Here is an 18,478-nt window from a genome sequence, read left to right as displayed (position 1 = left end):
AGAAAAGGTACCGAATTTCCGTATAACCACTTAAAAATGCTCCGAGATACCTATCAGTATGTTTTTTGACATAACGTTCACTTTCCTGTTCATGAATTTGCCTCCTCTGTGTTACAAAGTGGTGAAGCTGTATGGGGCGGGGGAAAGGCTTAGAACAGGGGTCACTAAATGGTGGACCGCGGTCCTGATCCGGACCCAGACGACGTCTATACGGGTCTAAATTTGACGGGTCGCTTCTACTTTACTGGCGCAGCTTTTCCAGTGTTTACAGCATTAGTTATCAGCTCAGGAAACACACAGACCAATTACGTACGAGTTCAGCCATCCCACGTGACGCTACTCAGCCAATGAAGTCTCTGTATTGCATCGCAGCTCTGCCTTCAAAAACCAGTTAAGAGGTGAGGGACAGAGAGGACAGCAGTAGCAGGTTCAGCTCTTTTCAGAGCTTTTGACACAGTTTCCAAAGAGGAGCTGTGTTCTTTGGGGTAGCAAACAGCTCCTAGTTTAGTATGATTTAACCTCATATTTTAGCCGAACCAGGCAAATATGAATGATTTGTGTGTTGACAAACTCTTTTGCATTTGGTGTTTTTATGAGAAGCCTTATAATTGCCTCATTTTGTGCATTTGTTCTGTTACAAAAACAGACATTCTTACTTTAAAAAAAAAAAATTCAATCAAACTTCTTTTTTGCACAAAAAACAAATGAACAAAAGGCTGCACACAAACCCACAGAACCAGAACCAAACTCGATGTTCAAACAGTATAAATGTCCTCAGTGCAGGTTGACATTCAGGAAAATCAGATGGCTGAGCTTGGATGAGCTGATACCATTTGTTCTTTCATTGAGTATCTGCCGTGTTTTTGAGAAGATTCTCTCAGATGGAACAGAAAGTGTCTCTCCTCCATCACCTTCACCAGGTGGGGTAGACTGAGGCCTTGACCTGCCTCCAGCTCAGTGGATCATCTGCTGGTTGGATGAGGGGTTCCTGTAGATATGATCTCACCTCCATTATAGCATCAGCTGTAGGATTTCTCCTGAATCATCTCCTGTAGGTCTTCCATCAAAGAACCTCCACACAGCAGAAGTTAGAGGTTCCTCCTCCACTTGGTCCTCTAATGGTGGAGGTGTCAGGCTGCTGTGGAACATTTTGCTGCTGCTGCTCTTATTCTCTGAAGTGTCTCATCAACAGCTCTGTTGTCACTGAAGGCAAGCTTCTTTAATCTAGGATCCAGTAACCTGGTTTCTGTGAGGACAGTGTTAAACACCATACTCCATTAAATAAGTTGGGAGTCGGTTCTTCAGATTCAAAGCATCGGCTCTTAGAGCCGTATCTTCTGTGCATTAGAGCCGTATCTTCTGTGCATTAGACATCACTAGAGGACAGACTGTGGTCATATGCTGACCATGTTTGGCTCAACATACAGCTGCAAGGCAGCTTTCTCAACTATGAACATAATCAAAACTAAATATGATTCCAGACTCACCAATGAGCTCCTCTAAATAAGTTTGAAAACGACCCTGACACCATTCAGACCACGATTCAAAATACTGGCAGGACAAGCAGCAGCTCAGTTCTCCCATTAAGCAGCAGGGGATGTAAGGGGAGTGATATGAGACAGAAAAAATGTAAAAGTGTTCAATTGTTTACATTTTTGAGATTTGGCTATTGTTAAAGATCTATATGGTTCAGGTTGTTCAGTCATTATTTTTTCAAGTTCTGCACTTTATTTTCAGATATACAGTTATATCAAAAGTTATTTATTAATAAAAGTCAATGTCAAATGTTTTTGAATCATACTGAATTTATTTGATTGTCAGGTATTGATTACAGGCAGGCGCAAGTAAAACTACTAGGTTACATCAACATATATCACACTAATTCAAGTTAGACATTATGATGTTCTGGACCTTTGCTTTAATACATTTTCTCTGACTGGACCTCTTTAATTTCTCATCATCTCTAATTTCCCATCTATATGTATGTGCACGCACACACATATAGATGAGAACTTGACCTGGCTTTGGTTTACGAGGCTGGAAGGGGAAAAATCAGAGCATACTCCCTCGAATAAACTAGACTACATTGCTGCACTTACTGATAATAAGTTCCACAAAATGGGGAAGAATTGTAGATGGTAACTCACTTTAAGTACCTTGGGATTGTACTGGACTCCTACCTCAATCTTAAAAAACACATCAGAAAGATAACCAATATAATAAAATTTAACTTACAAAATTTTCAGCAAATTCTGCCTTTCATTACAATGGAAACTGTTAAATTCTAGCTCCACTGCATAATCCTGTCTCACACTGAATACTACTTCACAACCTGGTCGTTTGCTAGTATCACTTACTTTAAAACCCATTTAACAGCTTTATTTTAAAAAAGGCATCAAGGTGTTTGACAAAAAGCAACAGTCATTCCATCATTGTGCAATCTTAAAGAAATATTGATTCCTAAGCCTTGGGAATTTCAAGTTATGTAAAAGTGCTTGCTTCATATATAAGACTATGAATGGGGTGGCCCCACTGCCCCTAGGGGATTTCATCCAAAGAGAAATGGTGTCTGTGAAATCAAATTTAGAAAGTCCTCCTTTGCACAGAATGCCTTATTGATTAAAGATTGCACAATCTGGAATACTTTACCTATAGCTATCAGAGAAAGCTCCACCTTTGTCAGTTTTAAGAGACAGAATAAGAGATGGCTGATTAGCAACCAAACTTGTGAACATTGAGAAAATCAGGCACTTTAAAAACAGGCACTTTAACTATAAGCACTTTATAAGCATGTCACTAAAATAATAGCACTATAGAGTAGGTTTAACCCAGCCAGAATTAATTTATTATCATTGTCTTTGTTTTACTATATTGTTTTTATACGTCTGTAACCCTGTATGTTTTTCTTTTATGTTTGGGACAAGAAATTAATAAAAAGAAAAGAAATGAAAAACAGTTAAACACCCAGAGTAAATGTCAACATCAAACTTTGATCGAACTGCACAGAAAAGTAAGCAAAACTATATAAACTAGCTATGCAAACAGCAGCAACAGTTTGAGTAACTACAGTATGACTACCTACGGATGTTGGAATGTTCATTTAGTGTGTTTAGTCATGTAGTGCTTTGAGGTTTTCAAGGTTTGTATCATGTCACTTTTAAGAGAAGAACTATCTGTCTGTGTGGCTCATTGCTCCTTAAATATCTCAGCAACTGTACATTCAGTCTGCTTCAAATTTGGCAGATGTATAGCAGGGAAACAAAACAAGTGCCGTGTCAAGTTTGAAGTGGACTGAATAAATGGTAGCTGTTTCTGGGGGTTTTCTGTGGTCCTCTCCCTGGTCGCTATCTGCCTGTTGGTGGAGCCTCAAATTTCCCTATTGTTAGACAACATCATCAAAGGCAGGACTCTGAAATGTCGTCATAGACCGTGTCTTCATGAGCTTGACTATCCTGTTTATGACTGAGTTTTTTAAGCATCTCATCTTTGTGTTTGTGCACGTGAACATAATATCTTGATTTCAGAAACTAAAATAAGCACTTCTTCTGACTTGTGGAAAGCCGATTATGCCAGAGGATCCAGTTGCAATGCAGTTGCATGTACACATCCAATCCTGGTTCCTGAGCTTTCACACTGTATAAAAATATCTGTAAAACAACTGTGAAATTTTGGCACTCTTGCTGCCAGAAAAAATTACATTCAAAATCAATACTTGTATTTAAAGGTATTTAAGCAAAATTTTTGTTGGAGTTTATGTCATTCTAAATTTTCACACCAAGATTTTCATGTTTATGCAAATGCGGATCAGTGCAAAATATCAGTCTTTTGATTATGATAATCAGTGTCAGCCCTGAAAAAATTGGTCAGTGCCTTATATAAATAGTATGTCAGCTGTCAGCAGTCATCAAAAGTTGTGATAAAGCTCATAACTGGGTGCATGTAAACACAATCTAGACTAAATGATTAAAGAAAGGAAGAAGGAAATAAAAACTAAAGGCAAGATTGTAGAATGTTGTGAGATCAAAGGCTAAATTGGAAGGTTGAGTGTAAGCACGGACTGTGGAAACTGTATTTGACATTTAACAAAAAAAAAGTGTAGTCAAAATAGCATATAATATATTATATAACAACAGTTATAGCAGCAGAAGCACTGATGCTACTGATATCATTAACAATAGCTTTTAGGACTCAGCAAGCCAGATGCCCAATCCATCAGGCACAGAATACAAGTCTTAAGACCCTTGAACTCCAGATGACTCTGAATTTAAGCAGAAAAAATGGAATCCAGTCAATGTCTAGGTCAGGGTCTATTGATCGTGGGTCCATTGTATAATGATCAGTGCAACAACAGATATTTAATGCAGTAATTCTGTCATTTTGACCCTTCAAAAATCTGTGAGAGAATTGTTGACATGCCCTGGGGCAGTCCACCCCAGAAACTATGTAGTGGCAGTAGTAGCATCAGCTGCAAACAGTGTGAACTGAGTACAGTAAGAAAAAACATGGGCAGCAGAAATACAACGCTGGAAAAGATACTGACTCTTCAAAATGTAAACTCGCAGTTTACAAGGTTAATCTGTGTTATGGTGTTTGTGACAAATTCATGCTCTCCGTTCCATTTATTCACCCCCTACTCTGTCACCATCACTTCGTCTGCTATCTCGGCAGGGTCCTCAGTAGAGTAAGCTAGCAGCTGAAATGGCTCTGGAACATCATCTCTATTGTCAGTGAGAGAGGAAACTGGAGTGGTGACTGTCAAAAGCTTCCACACTGCATTGTATGTCTCAGGCCTGAATGTGTTTTTTAGTTTGTGAAGTGGGTGTATTCAAGCTAAAATGGAATAACAAATCCTTTATCCTTGATACTTGTTTAACATCAAAACGTCTGTTAAGACATAGGTCTATAGAAGCACTAATCAAGAATGTAATTTCTTGGTCAATCGTCAACTATAATAAAACTATATGGCATGCTCGTACACAAAGTAAAGACAAATATGTCCTCCCTAGTTGCTTTGAGCTTTGATCACTAGAAAAATACTCAGTTGATACTGTTCGGACTTCAAAACGAGCAGGTATGAAGATGCCGGTTGACAAGAGAGCCCAAATGCAGCAAAGACGATCTTTCCTGCTGCTGAACAGTAGCCCAGAAGAGACTTTTTTTTCACTTGGCAGTAGTTCAGAGGCTTCCTGACAGAGTATGCTTAGCTAACACATCAGACAGCAGGGAACAAATGATCTTGCATGAATTGTTTGTCTTATAGGTCCAGTATGGTTAAAATCATTTTTTATTATGTGACATATGTCACCAAGGTAAATCTTTTCAGCACAGATGTGGTACAATATTTTTTGTGTGAACCTGGTCCGGAGCTACCACAGTAAATGAACAGTCCTGACAGCGAAGCACTGAGGTGGAAGTGTGATAATATGGAGCTGCATGAGTGCAAATGCTGACATTTATAGATGGCAGCATGTTGAACTGCAAATATCAACATGCCAGTCTCACTTTGCCAGGACATTCAGTAGAACATAATAGTCCGGCTGCACCACACTATCATTCTGCTTTAGGGTGAAAAATGCTCTGCTATGTTTGTATTCCTTTAAACCAATCACAGTCATTGTGGGCTAAGCAAAGGAAGCACCTTTTGGTGGTCCTTTAAAGTAATGTTGCCTGGAAATGCTGTGGTGTAATATCTGCATGCAGGCAAATGAGTACTGTGTATTCATCCCTCTATCCATTATCTATACACATCTTTATCCTCTGTAGGATCGTGGGGAGCTGGAGCCTATCCCAGCTGACTTAGGGCGAAGGCAGGGGACACCCTGGACAGGGACACCTATGGAAAACGTAGAAACACCATGTCTTTGCACTGTGGGAGTTAGTCAGAGCACCCAGTAAGAACCCATGCAGATACAGGGAGAACATGCAAACTGCACACTGAAAGACCCCAGGCCGAGACTGGAATCCAGGACCTTTGAACTGTTAGGCAACAGTGTTCGCCACCACAAAAAACAAGCAGAGATGCCTTACTGCACAATCCAAGTCTTTGTAGAGCTTTCAGTTTCAGCTTCATTTTCAGTGTGGTATGTTGCTGCCTAGTCGGTAGAACACTAAGAGCCAAAAGCTAGTCAACACACAAGATCCTGTTATGCAATGGCCATAAGGAGGTTTAAATGCAGGTCGAAGAGGGTATCTGAACCTACAGGCAGCAGGTGACTGATGGGATGCACTGTGCTTTCATAATGCAGATGCTCTGCATTCAGTTTCCCAGAAAACTTTGAAGAAATATACTTGTCTAGCATGGAAACTGATCTAGACAAAAGGTATTGTTGAAATACAGTTTGTGCTTACATTTGAGGCTCTATATCTGCTTTCCAAGCTGAATGAGGGTGCATCTTCTGTCTATAGCGTTAATATCCAGCATATCTGGGTTTAAGTTCTGTGAAAAGTGGTCCCTTAACACTGTCTGATCTTGTAAATCACTTAAGGAGAACCGGCAACACCAGCAGCATCAGGGTTTACAGCAACCAAGCTGTCCATGTATGAGTGATTACGGACTTGGTTATGTTCCCATAGCTGGACCTAAAAATAGCTCCGCCAGCTTGGAACTGTGCCATGTGGTGTCTTTTATTTCCGTATTTGTATTTGTATTTTTTTGTCTCTGGGGCTGTAAAAGAAACATAATCACGACAGAATAAGGAATAGAGGAGGCATGTCTTTCTCCTTGATTCCTCTCTCCAACTAAATGCCACTTTTACCACGAAACAGATGAGTGAAAGTGGAGGTGGGTTATGGAGAGAGGGTGGACACCAATACAGTGGTAACTAAGTCAGCCTCAGCAGTCTCTTCCATCTATCAGTAGATGTGGGAGCCAGCACACTTTGACACAGTTCTCAGATATGGTCAGCCTGACACCATGTTCAGCACCAAAGCATCTACTCTGATTTTTTTTTCATCCTGTTTCTCATTCATCTCACTGAGGCCCAACCCCTACTTCCCCCTGAGGATAAACAAACCCCATCTTGCTCTGTCCAACACATTTCCTCAGCATATAAAAAAATGTGACCATTCAAATTTTTTAACAAGTTGGTTCCTAGCATTAAGGCATCCTTGAATCCCTTAAAAGATCAACAAGTAAGATTTTTATAGATTTACAAGAAAAGATAAAGATAGCTGGAGCTCATTAATCATTCCTGTTGGATTCTTATTTATTTCCTCTGACAACAAGCCCTTCAACCCTGCACCTATTATTTACAACAGCATGCAACCCCATATGTCACTTATCTAGCATGAAGCCTAAAATAAGCACAAGTTTTTTGCCGACTCGGAGAGGGGAGGGGCTTGTTGGCTTGTTTGTGTTATGAAAACTGGAAAGCGAGTTGGGGGTTGGGACCAAAGTAGCAGCCAAAACACCTATTAATACACTGATCGCTGCCTGGCCAGAGCAGACTGTTCCAGAAAGTTTCCCACGAACAGATGAACAGTCAGACTGTAAAGTCCAGAAGCGGGAAACATTCGGAGGTATTCAAAAGTCAGGCAAGGAGCTGCTCCCAGATTGATGTCTTGGCTGTGAGGATTATAACTTGGCAACACTAGACGGAGAGGGCCATGGGTGTCCCTGAAGTCACTTCTCTCAAATTGCAATTGTAGATAAAACACACAAAACTAAATAGAAAAACTGTCTCTGTTGGTGATGTAGAAGCTGCTATGTTAATTTTACAAAGGCTGTGGATGGTATTACAACAGTATTAATGAGTCTCTATCACACAAAGTGTGTATAAATACAATGAGTTTCATTTTTATACAGATCAGTCACATCAAGTAACATGAAGTTACTCATACAAAGAAAGCAGATTCTGCCAGTCTGTAGGGGTTTTCTGGCGATTGCTAATGTGCATGTAGAAGAGAATGGAAATCACGAAGGAGAAATGCAAATTCTAAGAGAAATAACAAAGTACTTATCAGCACATCCAGCCTGCTGAGAACAACACCAGGCTGGCTTGTGTACTGTCTGTATTTGTCAGAGTACCCTGTATAGTTTTATTCTGTGTTTAGGCTGTTAAAGCACACTGAATGTCAAATGACACTTGGGAGTTCCCCCTTAATTTGAACGGTTTTGTTAATTTACCACAGAGCACAAGTTTGTAAGACGGATATGCTTTTTGCACATTGTAGATTGTGTGCAGTTTTTATTTTAGCAGAAACCTCTTAACACAGCTACTGCTTTAAAAAGCTGTGTTTATCATAGCTTGATTGCAACTCAGAGCATTCTGATGACAAGAAAGACTCCTGCTAAATCACGGCAATATTGTTTGGGGTAATGTAAACACACTGTTAGGTTGTTCCTGGTGGGTCAAAAGTGGTCGTTAGGGGTTTATTAGCAGCTGAACGGCTGGCTAGATTTCTTTGATACTTTGCCTATATTTTTAATAAGTTGTGGTAACAGTATGACCTTTAGCTCATTTCTCTATAAAACACATTCTGGGATCATGGTGGTAGGTGGACAGTTCATGACTTTTATTCTGTCATATTGATTAAATAGCAAACTAGCTAGCAATTTTCCACTAGAAGCTCACTAACTAAGGGGCTGGTTAGCACTTTCGCCTTGCAGCTAGAAGATCCCTGATTCGAGAACCGGTCTTCTCGGGATCTTTCTGCATGAACTTTGCATGTTCTCCGTGTGCATGTGTGGGTTTTCTCCAGGTTCTCCAGCTTCCTCCCACAGTCCAAAAACATGCTGAGGTTAATTGGTAACTCTAAATTGTCCACAGATGCGAACGTGAGTGTGAATGTTTGTCTCTATGTGTAGTCCTGTCATAGAAAGGTGACCTGTCCAAGGTGTCCCCTGCCTTCACCCTAAGTCAGCTGGAATATACTCCAGCCCAACGCAACCCTAATGAGGATTAAGCGGTGTATCGATAATGGATGGATGGATGCTCACTAACTAACTTTATCAGTATAATGCTATCTGATAGCAACTTTATCTGCAGCCCTTTTTCAATGTTGCAGTTTAATGTGTATTCTGACTGTATTGTTCACCAGACTTCAGCTGTTCCACTGCACGTTTTCATCTTCACATTGTTAGACAATAGTAGCTACCATTAGCTATCTACATAGCACTACATAGCATCCTTTTGTAAATCCTTTGTAGAGAAATGTTGTGAACTTATGGGGGTAAGGCATTTTCACCAATCTGTCCAAAAGTTTTACAGTGGAGAAAAAACAGCAGCAAGTAGAAGTAAGTTCAAACTTGGAACACATTGTTTCATAATGTTGCTGAATTTAGACAAGAGAATGTCAACAAATTGGTCACTAAGGTTACACTGTAACAAAAGGTTTCTAAAAATGAAGATTTTGTTTGATTCTTCTAATTTACAATAAATTCTAATTTACTTAATTCCATTCTAGGTTTGTGACTGAGTTTGAAACTGGTGGACAGTTGAAAAGTTAACTGAGTGACAGCTAGAAAGGAGAGACTCAATGCCTGGATGCTGCTTTCAAAGTTTGCAAATGAAACCTATACTTCATCCTTGGGAGACTGTTCTTTATATTTATATGGCCTTAATCAAATAATGTGATCGCTTTAATGAAGTTAGAATCTTGTCTGACTGAATGTGGTCTACTGCTGATTTTATTTTTAGAACTAATACAAATTACGCTTTCTATTTCTTGACCCAGCGACGACTTTAAGGTTTGCTTTTTTTTTTTTTATAACCCAGCAGGTTTTTTAGTGTACTCAATGTCATTATTTGCTTTTGACAGTGTTGACTAACTGTATCCTCCCAGATGTTGACTAAGCACTTATTTGGCATCTGTGTTTCACATATGTGGAGATGATCATGACAACACTGATCTATTCTTCTTTATTCTATTCATACGCTACTTAGAATTGCAACAGTAGAAGCAGGCAACAAGCCAGCTCTAGGTGTGACCTTTCCCCAACCTGCATTAATAATCTTCAGTGATATATATATATATATATATGAAACCCCATACAGAAAATACATAGTTTCGACGTGTGACTGAGGCTATCAGTTTTTTTTTGCTGTAGTGAATTAAGCTTTAATCACGATAAAGACAGTCCTATAATATTTCTAATGGGAACTTAGAATGCTGATTACCACTGAGTTCATAGACATCTTAAAGTACTAAATGATTATTAGAATATTAAAAGATTGAACTTGCATCTATACATTATACATTCCTGAAATGTCCTTGTTATGTGTTGTATTGTTACAGTTTTCCTTCTTCGTAAGTGTAAAGCAGTATTACATCCTGAGTTATATGCTGACACATTTCTCACGACTAGAAGAAGACTAGAAGTCATGCCTGGACTGTTCCACATATTTGGAGCTAAGACTTGTGCCTTACCTTTTTGTTGAGAGAGCTGTCAAACTGTCTTTTCCTCCAAATATTCCCATACTTGCATGATCCGAGCAGAGAAGTGACTCATGCTGCCTTCCTGTCAACACTAACTGATCCAGACCACTGAGCAGCAGCAGTCAAGCTGGACACCGAGCAAATCCTGCTGTCCTGTTTGCACTTTCAGAATAAAGCATTGCACAAGAGCATTGACATTTGAATTGGTTTTAATTAAAGTAATGAAAGAAAACAAAAACCAAAGTGAACTGTTGAAACTGTGACACAGTTCTGTTACAGGCATGACCTAATTATTTACATTTTTGATATGATTTTTTTTTGTAAAAGTTTTTTGGCATGTGTTGTTAAGAAATCTTAAAAAAAACAAACAAGTATCTCTACTATAATATTCAATAACTAGAAAAGCACTCAGAGAGTGCAGTACTCCGCCAAGGCTGTTCATTCCCCAATATGGCATTGTCAGAAATGCAGCTTCTTATTTACAAATGCAGCATCTGTTTATTAGTTATTGATGATTAGCAATCACGGCAACATAAAATGTATCCATTTAACATAGATGTACCCACTAACAAAATGACTTTGTGCTGAGCACAGGCTTGTGTTGTACATGTGTACTATGTACGGACACCGAATTGCATGACCTAAATATGTAACGGGGTGGCGGGAATGGGATGGGACTTGGAAACACCTCCACAATTGAATCAATTGTTCCGTCCTTCCATTTCTGACGGATAAGTCCCAATAAGTCCACAGTGGCCAATTTGTAGTAGGATCTAGTGGTGGGACACGATTAAAATTTTTTATCTAATTAATTACAGGCTTTGTAATTAATTAATTGCAATTGTTGAATGTTCAATTAAAATAAATTTTGGTTGACAGTTGAATCAATGAATAGACATATACGTGTGTATAATTTAAAACTTACAAAATTAATACAATTTTAAAAATGGGACATTTAGGAAAAAAGTGATTTTGATGATTTATGGCCTGGATTTAGTTTGTTTTTTCCATTGTATTGCACATAACAAAAGCATAAGTAGTTCAAGGAGCTTCATAAAGTTGAAAATCCACAGATTCATTCTGTTTTCATAGTTTCTGGGTCTGATAAATGTTGTCAATTTGATGGTTCTTTTTTAAAGGAATATCATTTTTTATTTATAAAGAAAAATGTTTTTCAGAAACTAAAAGTTTATAATTAAGTTATTAAAAGGCGGACATTTTTGTGGTTTAACTTACTACTCTGTCGAGGTTCCTCCTATTTGGCAGTGTAATAATTTAAACCACAAAAATGTTTGTTTCATTTCTATTTATCTGCATTTTTCATCTGTCCTAACTGTGCTAACGTTAGCTCTGGTGCTAACAGCAACATGTTTTACACTGAGGTGATATCATCGGCTTGAAGCGCTGCAGTGATAAGAAAATTCTTTGTTGCACAATTTTCACACAACCATGCTTTTATCCAAGCTGCCATCGGGAGGATTTTTAAAAGAAGACTTTCCTCGTAAACAAGCACAATGTGTTCTCTCTTCCTTCACTGTTCACCAAACCTCCTATATGCTGACGTGACGCCTGTGTATCTTCTTCACTGCAGACCATAAACTGTATGCTGCAGACAGACTTTAGGTTCATTACCGCCACCTACAGGGCTGGAGTGTTCATCAGTGTTACCGGTGTGCCACAAAATAGGGAACTGAGAAAGGTGCGATTAAAAGTGCTAATTTATTTAACGCGTTATTTTTGCTGTAATTAATTAATCGAAATTAACGTGTTAATGTACCAGTCCCAGCAGGCAACTGATGTAGTGTTCACTTGTTGTCATAGTTACAGTGACACCCTGCCGCTATCTCACAATGATACAGAACTCTTTAACAAACCTGTAGATCCAGACTATAAGTCGCGTCACTGCCACAATTTAATCACTTGGTCCTTGTGTCATTTCTGACCTTCTCTGAAAATTTCATCCAAATCCATTAGTCCGTTTTTGAGAAATGTTGCTAACAGACAGACACACACACACACAGACACATATACACATGGACAAAATTGTTGGTACCCCTCGGTTAATAAAAGAAAAACCCACAACGGTCACAGAAATAACTTGAATCTGACAAAAGTAATAAAAAATTAAAAGTTTATGAAAATTATCCAATGAAAATCAAACATTGCTTTTGAACTGTGGTTCAACAGAATTATTTAAAAAAATAAACTCATGAAACAGGCCTGGACAAAAATGATGGTACCCTTAACTTAATATTTTGTTGCACAAGCTTTTGAGGCAATCACTGCAATCAAACCATTTCTGTAACTGTCAGTGAGACTTCTACACCTCTCAGCAGGTATTCTGGTCCACTCCTCATGAACAGACTGCTCCAGTTGTCTCAGGTTTGAAGGGTTCCTTCTCCAGACGCCATGTTTCAGCTCCTTCCACAGATGTTCAATAGGATTTAGATCAGGGCTCACAGAAGGCCACTCCAGAATAGTCCAATGTTTTCCTCTTAGCCATTCTTGGCTGTTTTCAGCTGTGTGTTTTGGCTCATTATCCTGTTGCAAGACCCATGACCTGCGACTGAGACCAAGCTTTCTGACACTGGGCAGCACATTTCTCTCTAGAATACCTTGATAGTCATGAGATTTCATTGTACCCTGCACAGATTCAAGACACCCTGTTCCAGATGCAGCAAAGCAGCCCCAGAACATAACAGAGTCTCCTCCATGTTTCACAGTAGGGACAGTGTTCTTTTCTTCATATGCTTCATTTTTGCATCTGTGAACATAGAGCTGATGTGCCTTGCCAAAAAGTTCCAGTTTTGTCTCGTCTGTCCATAGGACATTCTCCCAGAAGCTTTGTGGCTTGTCAACATGCAGTTTGGCAAATTCCAGTCTGGCTTTTTTATGATTTGTTTTCAACAATGGTGTCCTCCTTGGTCGTCTCCCATGAAGTCCACTTTGGCTCAAACAACAACGGATGGTGCGATCTGACACTGATGTACCTTGACCTTGGAGTTCACCTTTAATGTCTTTAGAGGTTGTTCTGGGCTCTTTTGTTACCATTCCTATTATCCGTCTCTTCCATTTGTCATCAATTTTCCTCCTGCAGCCACATCCAGGGAGGTTGGCTACAGTCCCATGGATCTTAAATTTCTGAATAATATGTGCAACTGTAGTCACAGGAACATCAAGCTGCTTGGAGATGGTCTTATAGCCTTTACCTTTAACATGCTTGTCTATAATTTTCTTTCTAATCTCCTGAGACAACTCTCTCCTTAGCTTCCTCTGGTCCATGTTTAGTGTGGTACACACCATGTCACCAAACAGCACAGTGACTATTTGTAACCCTATAAATAGGCCGACTGACTGATTACAAGTTTGTAGACACCTATGATGCTAATTAGAGGACACACCTTGATTGAACATGTCCCTGTGGTCACATTATTTTCAGTCTTTTCTAGGGGTACCATCATTTTTGTTCAGGCCTGTTTCATGAGTTTATTTTTTAAAATAATTCCGTTAAACCACGGTTCAAAAGCAATGTCTGATTTTCACTGGTTAATTTTCATAGAATTTTTATTTATTATTACTTTTGTCAGATTCAAATTATTTCTGTGACCATTGTGTTTCTTTTTTTTCATTAACCGAGGGGTACCAACAGTTTTGTCCATGTGTGTAACTCCACCACGTTCCTTGGCAGAGTAATTACAACAGACATGTCAGTATATTAGACCATCTAAGCCGCTTTGAGACGCACATGATCTGACTGGATCCAAATGTTTCCTTGAAGATTGTGATGGCAATCTTACTTTGCCAGACTTTGTACCAATTACGTATCTCTTTCATTACCACACTAGTCTGAATTGCACACTGACACATTAACAGATAGGTACAAGCTACATACTTCACATCACAGAGAATAAAATGCAGAGTTTGTGCACCAAAATTATTAAACATTTGTTTTGTTTTCTGTGCTCTACAAATTCATATCTACTCCAAAATGCCCATAAAAGTAAATTTTTTGTTTTTGTTTGTGGCTTCCAGCTGTTTGTAGGAGTCTTTCTTTTGAGTTTATTAAGTACGTGCCGCATCACAGAGCAGCAGGATCAACAAATGTCTCCATAAAGAGTGAGTTGGTCAAATTTACACACCAGCAGTGAATTCATTAATTACTTTATCATAAATTATGCTGGACATGGGGACAGGATCAATCAGGATCTAACAGTAAATGATACTGTGTACTTTTCTTTGCCTCAAACAAATGAGGTGTCACACACAGGGTCACCTACAGCTTTAAGTTATTAGTTAGATACCAGCCATTTTCAGGGTAAGTCCTGAGCTTCATCACAGCTGTCAGGCTATAAATATTTTATTGTTGGTAAAGTAGTAGTTGCATTATCACATGTAAACAGACTTTTCAGGGAAATCATAAATAACTGGGCATTTTTTTTATTTGGCCAGTGTGGTAAGCTGCTATAAGTTTAGCTTTGGTCTTTTGTAATTTGTGTGATATTATGTATTATGCATCACTGGGTGACCAATCTCAGATGAATGACAAATATTGCATGTCTGAATGAAGCTGAGAGAAATATTAAAGTGACCTCCCGAATGCCATCACTTTAACAGACTGATGAAGCAGGAATGTTACTTATCCCATGTCTGAAGCAATACCAATATGGCTACGGGAGAGAAGACATTGAGTGATTTCTGTGCTTTCTGTATCTTATAACTGCTACCAGTGATCCTTGATGAAAACGAGTTACCCCTGGTTGACTTCTGAAAAACAAATCAATTTAAGAACGAACCAGTCGGCTCTTTGAAAGGAACGGCTCCACGAGATCCAGCTCCCTTCAAAGAACCATAGATCCCATCTCTGCTATCTCCAGCAGAGACCTGTCAAGAGTAACAGTGTCATCTAGTGTTTGTAGCTGGATCAACATCCAGCAATGCCTTACACCAAATCATGAGTTGTGTGCCTGAACAAGCCATGTCTTAATGTTGCTTTACTTAATGTGCTGTTGGTTTAATGGCACCTGGAACAATGAAAGCAACACAAGCATAAAATCCACTGTACATTTTTTATATTTACAGGCACAGATCAAGAAAAAAAAAACATGTTGCTTACAAGTTACTTTTATTACTTTAGGTTATAAATGGCAGTGAGGTAGTGATGTCTGGAATTACAGATCAGAAGGCTGACAGTAGAAATAGGGATTATTTCTTCATTAGAAAGTAGTTCTAATTAAAACTACACATGCTGTATGTATGTGGATTGTCTACATTAACAACAACTCTGGTTCTGGAAAGTTGTGCTTCAGCTCAATTTTCTCAATGTCAGTTTTTTATGTTTTACCATAAATTAAATTCCACCCACCTCCACTGCATTGATGGCATTCTATTGAAAAAAAAACTGAAAATGCCAGACCCCTCTTGGAGGAAGTTAGAGCATTCTTATTCTTAGTTTATTTGTATTCTCTCGGTACGTTTTGGTAATCTGAATGACACAACACGGTAAATAAACCTGAACAAACGAGTTCAGTCAGTCAGTGCAGCAGCTCAACTGTTTGCTGTGTAGGAAACATTTAGGTTAATAATGTGATTCTAGTGAAATGTCAGAATACTGAAATAATCAATGAAGGCTCCTGCTGTGCCACATGCATGAATTGCATGCAGCAGCTCTCTTAATGTGGCGACAGTATGGATTTTGCTGCTGTTTAACAGAGCCGAAGAACAGAAGGCAGCATTCTCCATTTTGTTCAGCGTCTGAAAGTGAATTTCAGGAAGTGTGTACAAGTTGGTGATGCAGGAATACTAGAGAAGACAGAGTTTTGTTTACATGTTGTGCCAAAAAGTGTTTGTCAGCCAAAAGCTGATTATTGTTTAGTTTATATATGTTTCCATCGATTTTTATGTGAGTCTGCAGTCTTAACATGTGACTTTGTGACCAAGGAATTGTTGGTAGTTTATAGTGTTATCAGCTTCACTATGATATTGTTTCTGATGTTTAGGCTGTATGTATTTTGTATGTCAAATATTCTTGATTATATTTCAAGACTAGACTGTGCTTAACATGATTTATGTATCAGATAAGGAAATTACCTCTTTTACAATTATCCTTTGGACTTGGCACTATAAGGCTGCAAGGGCCTTGAATGCACCAGCATGTTTACTGGTCTCCCATTGGTCCATCGTGCTCTAACTCTGGGCCAATCACAGCGCAGAGGGGGAGTAGCGTGCGCCCCACCTTGTTTCGGTCACGTGACGTAGCTTCCGAAGATGGTGGAAGTTTCTCCTTCCTTGAAGTGAAACCCCGACTGAAACCCAAACATCCTCCGGAGCGAGGGGCCGGGTGGACGCTGCAGTGCTACTGCTTCAGTTTTACAGTTTCTCCTCGGATCCGGGTAAGTGATAGGAGCACACTAGCCTCCCTTCAGTGACATGTAGTTTTTCATAGCCGTTGGACTTTTGGATTTCCAGCCAGCCATGATGATGACACCAGCTAGCAGGCTAGCAGTTAGCCGGGCTGGGACGGCAGCGAGCTGTCAGACCTAGTGGCTCAGCTGACATTCAACACGTACTCAGCAACTCCAGCAACCCCACCGCTACTACAAATATAGCCACACAATGTTTAGCGTCCCGGCTGTTTATTAGCTAACCAGGACATACTGTTCCTCGCAGCGCGGCTAACAGAGTTAGCGTTAGCTCCTTAACCATTGCCAGTTAGAGTAAATTATGTATCTTATCAGCGTTTGTTAGCTTAGCATGCAAATAAAGGAGCAAAGAGGAAGACTGCGTTGTTGTCCTTAACTATGTGTTATTTTATGGAGAGACAAGTGAGCCATGGTCTGTTTAGTATCTCACAAGACAACATAGTTTTAGAGACTTTTAAGAAAGAAGCCACTCCTCAATACGACATATCGCACATTCAATACAATAAGTAGCTAAAAAGGATTAACTAAATGTAAATTAAAAGTAATCTAGTGGCTGTTCACATTAGTAAAGCAGTTAAAAAACAATATTGCGCATTTTTAGCACAGCGATTGAGCATCTGGCAACCTGACAGCACCTGTCAAACCTCATTATTGAGATAATGGGTCATGTTTCCTGCTCTCTAGTGTCCTCTACCAGCAGCTGCTCAGACTGCATAGTTCTGTCTGCTTCCATAACTGCAAGTAGAGACTCAATGATTAATCCATTGGTTGTCAACAATTACTTTAACTGTCAACTATTTTGATAATGGATCGGTTTGAGAACGTTTTTAAGAAAAAGAATCAAAATTCTCAGATTTGAACTTATTAACTGTGAATAGTTTCTGGTTCCTTTGCTTCGCTATAACAGTAATTAGAATATTTCAGGTTGTGGACAATAAGGGATTTGAAAACACTGTCATTTCTGACATTTTATGGACCAAACAACTAATCTGTTAGTGGGAAAATGATCAACAGAATAATCAGCACTGAAAATAATCATTAGCTGCAGACTTTCTTGTATGTTGTGAAGGAAAGAGGAAGTTGGCATTTATTAGTCATAGGAAAACTGGTAAACTTACCGGTAGTTGTGTTTGCGCCAGTTGAGAATAACAATGGTAGATGAGTGCACAAACTATTGACTCTTCAGCCGTCCGGTGACAAAACTTCTGCTTTTTTCCCCATCTGTTTTCCTAGGTGAGTCTTCTGATATCTTAAATTGTTGCCACTGGTAGACATTACATTTTTAATAATTCATCAAGAATATGCATGAATTACCTGAAGTAGTGCAGTACCCACTAACAGAATGTGTCATAACCACGTGGCATTGTACATTTGCCATTGATTATGTTATCAAGCAACAGGGGCTGAACCTACAGACAGACCTAGGAGGATCCCGAAAAGACCCCCCCCCCCAAAAAAATCCCTCATCTACTTCAAACTCAATATTGCATTTCCCCACATCTCCAGCAATACCCCCACAAATTTTGAAGTGGATTTGAGGAAATGTTGTCTAGATATGTGAAAAGCAAACACATACAGAGATTCCTGGAATTCTTTTATGCTTTTATCTTTATGACTTGAAGTAAATTGCGTCACTGTTTCCTCACAGGTAGCAGGGTTCTTGACTGTTGTTTCCTTGAAGA

General features: G+C 39.1%; 2 protein-coding genes across 4 annotated transcripts in view; one reads left to right on the top strand and one right to left on the bottom strand.

Moving 5' to 3' along the window:
- Positions 1–10,527, bottom strand: part of LOC111574439 (calcitonin gene-related peptide type 1 receptor-like) — a 36,970-nt gene extending 26,443 nt beyond the window's left edge. The window contains exon 1 of one of the 2 annotated variants that reach the window (XM_023279023.3): positions 10,369–10,527. In XM_023279023.3, the coding sequence (XP_023134791.1) occupies positions 10,369–10,418 (50 nt within the window). In that variant the 5' untranslated portion in view covers positions 10,419–10,527. The remainder of the gene's footprint in view (positions 1–10,368) is intronic. The other variant, XM_035952270.2, reaches the window with a different exon arrangement.
- The window catches only part of LOC111574438 (E3 ubiquitin-protein ligase Itchy-like), a 218,840-nt gene that overhangs the window by 174,724 nt on the left and 25,638 nt on the right, over positions 1–18,478 (top strand). Inside the window, exon 1 of one of the 2 annotated variants that reach the window (XM_023279022.3) lies at positions 16,615–16,766. The exons of the other annotated variant lie outside the window; for it this stretch is intronic. The gene's annotated coding sequence lies outside the window, so the exon portion shown is untranslated. Of the gene's footprint in view, positions 1–16,614; positions 16,767–18,478 lie in introns of those variants that run through there. 2 annotated transcript variants of the gene reach the window in all.

The sequence above is a fragment of the Amphiprion ocellaris genome, chromosome 8 (assembly GCF_022539595.1).
Source record: "Amphiprion ocellaris isolate individual 3 ecotype Okinawa chromosome 8, ASM2253959v1, whole genome shotgun sequence".
Classification (NCBI taxonomy): Eukaryota; Metazoa; Chordata; class Actinopteri; family Pomacentridae; genus Amphiprion; species Amphiprion ocellaris.
This window is presented reverse-complemented; position numbering and strand designations above follow the sequence as displayed.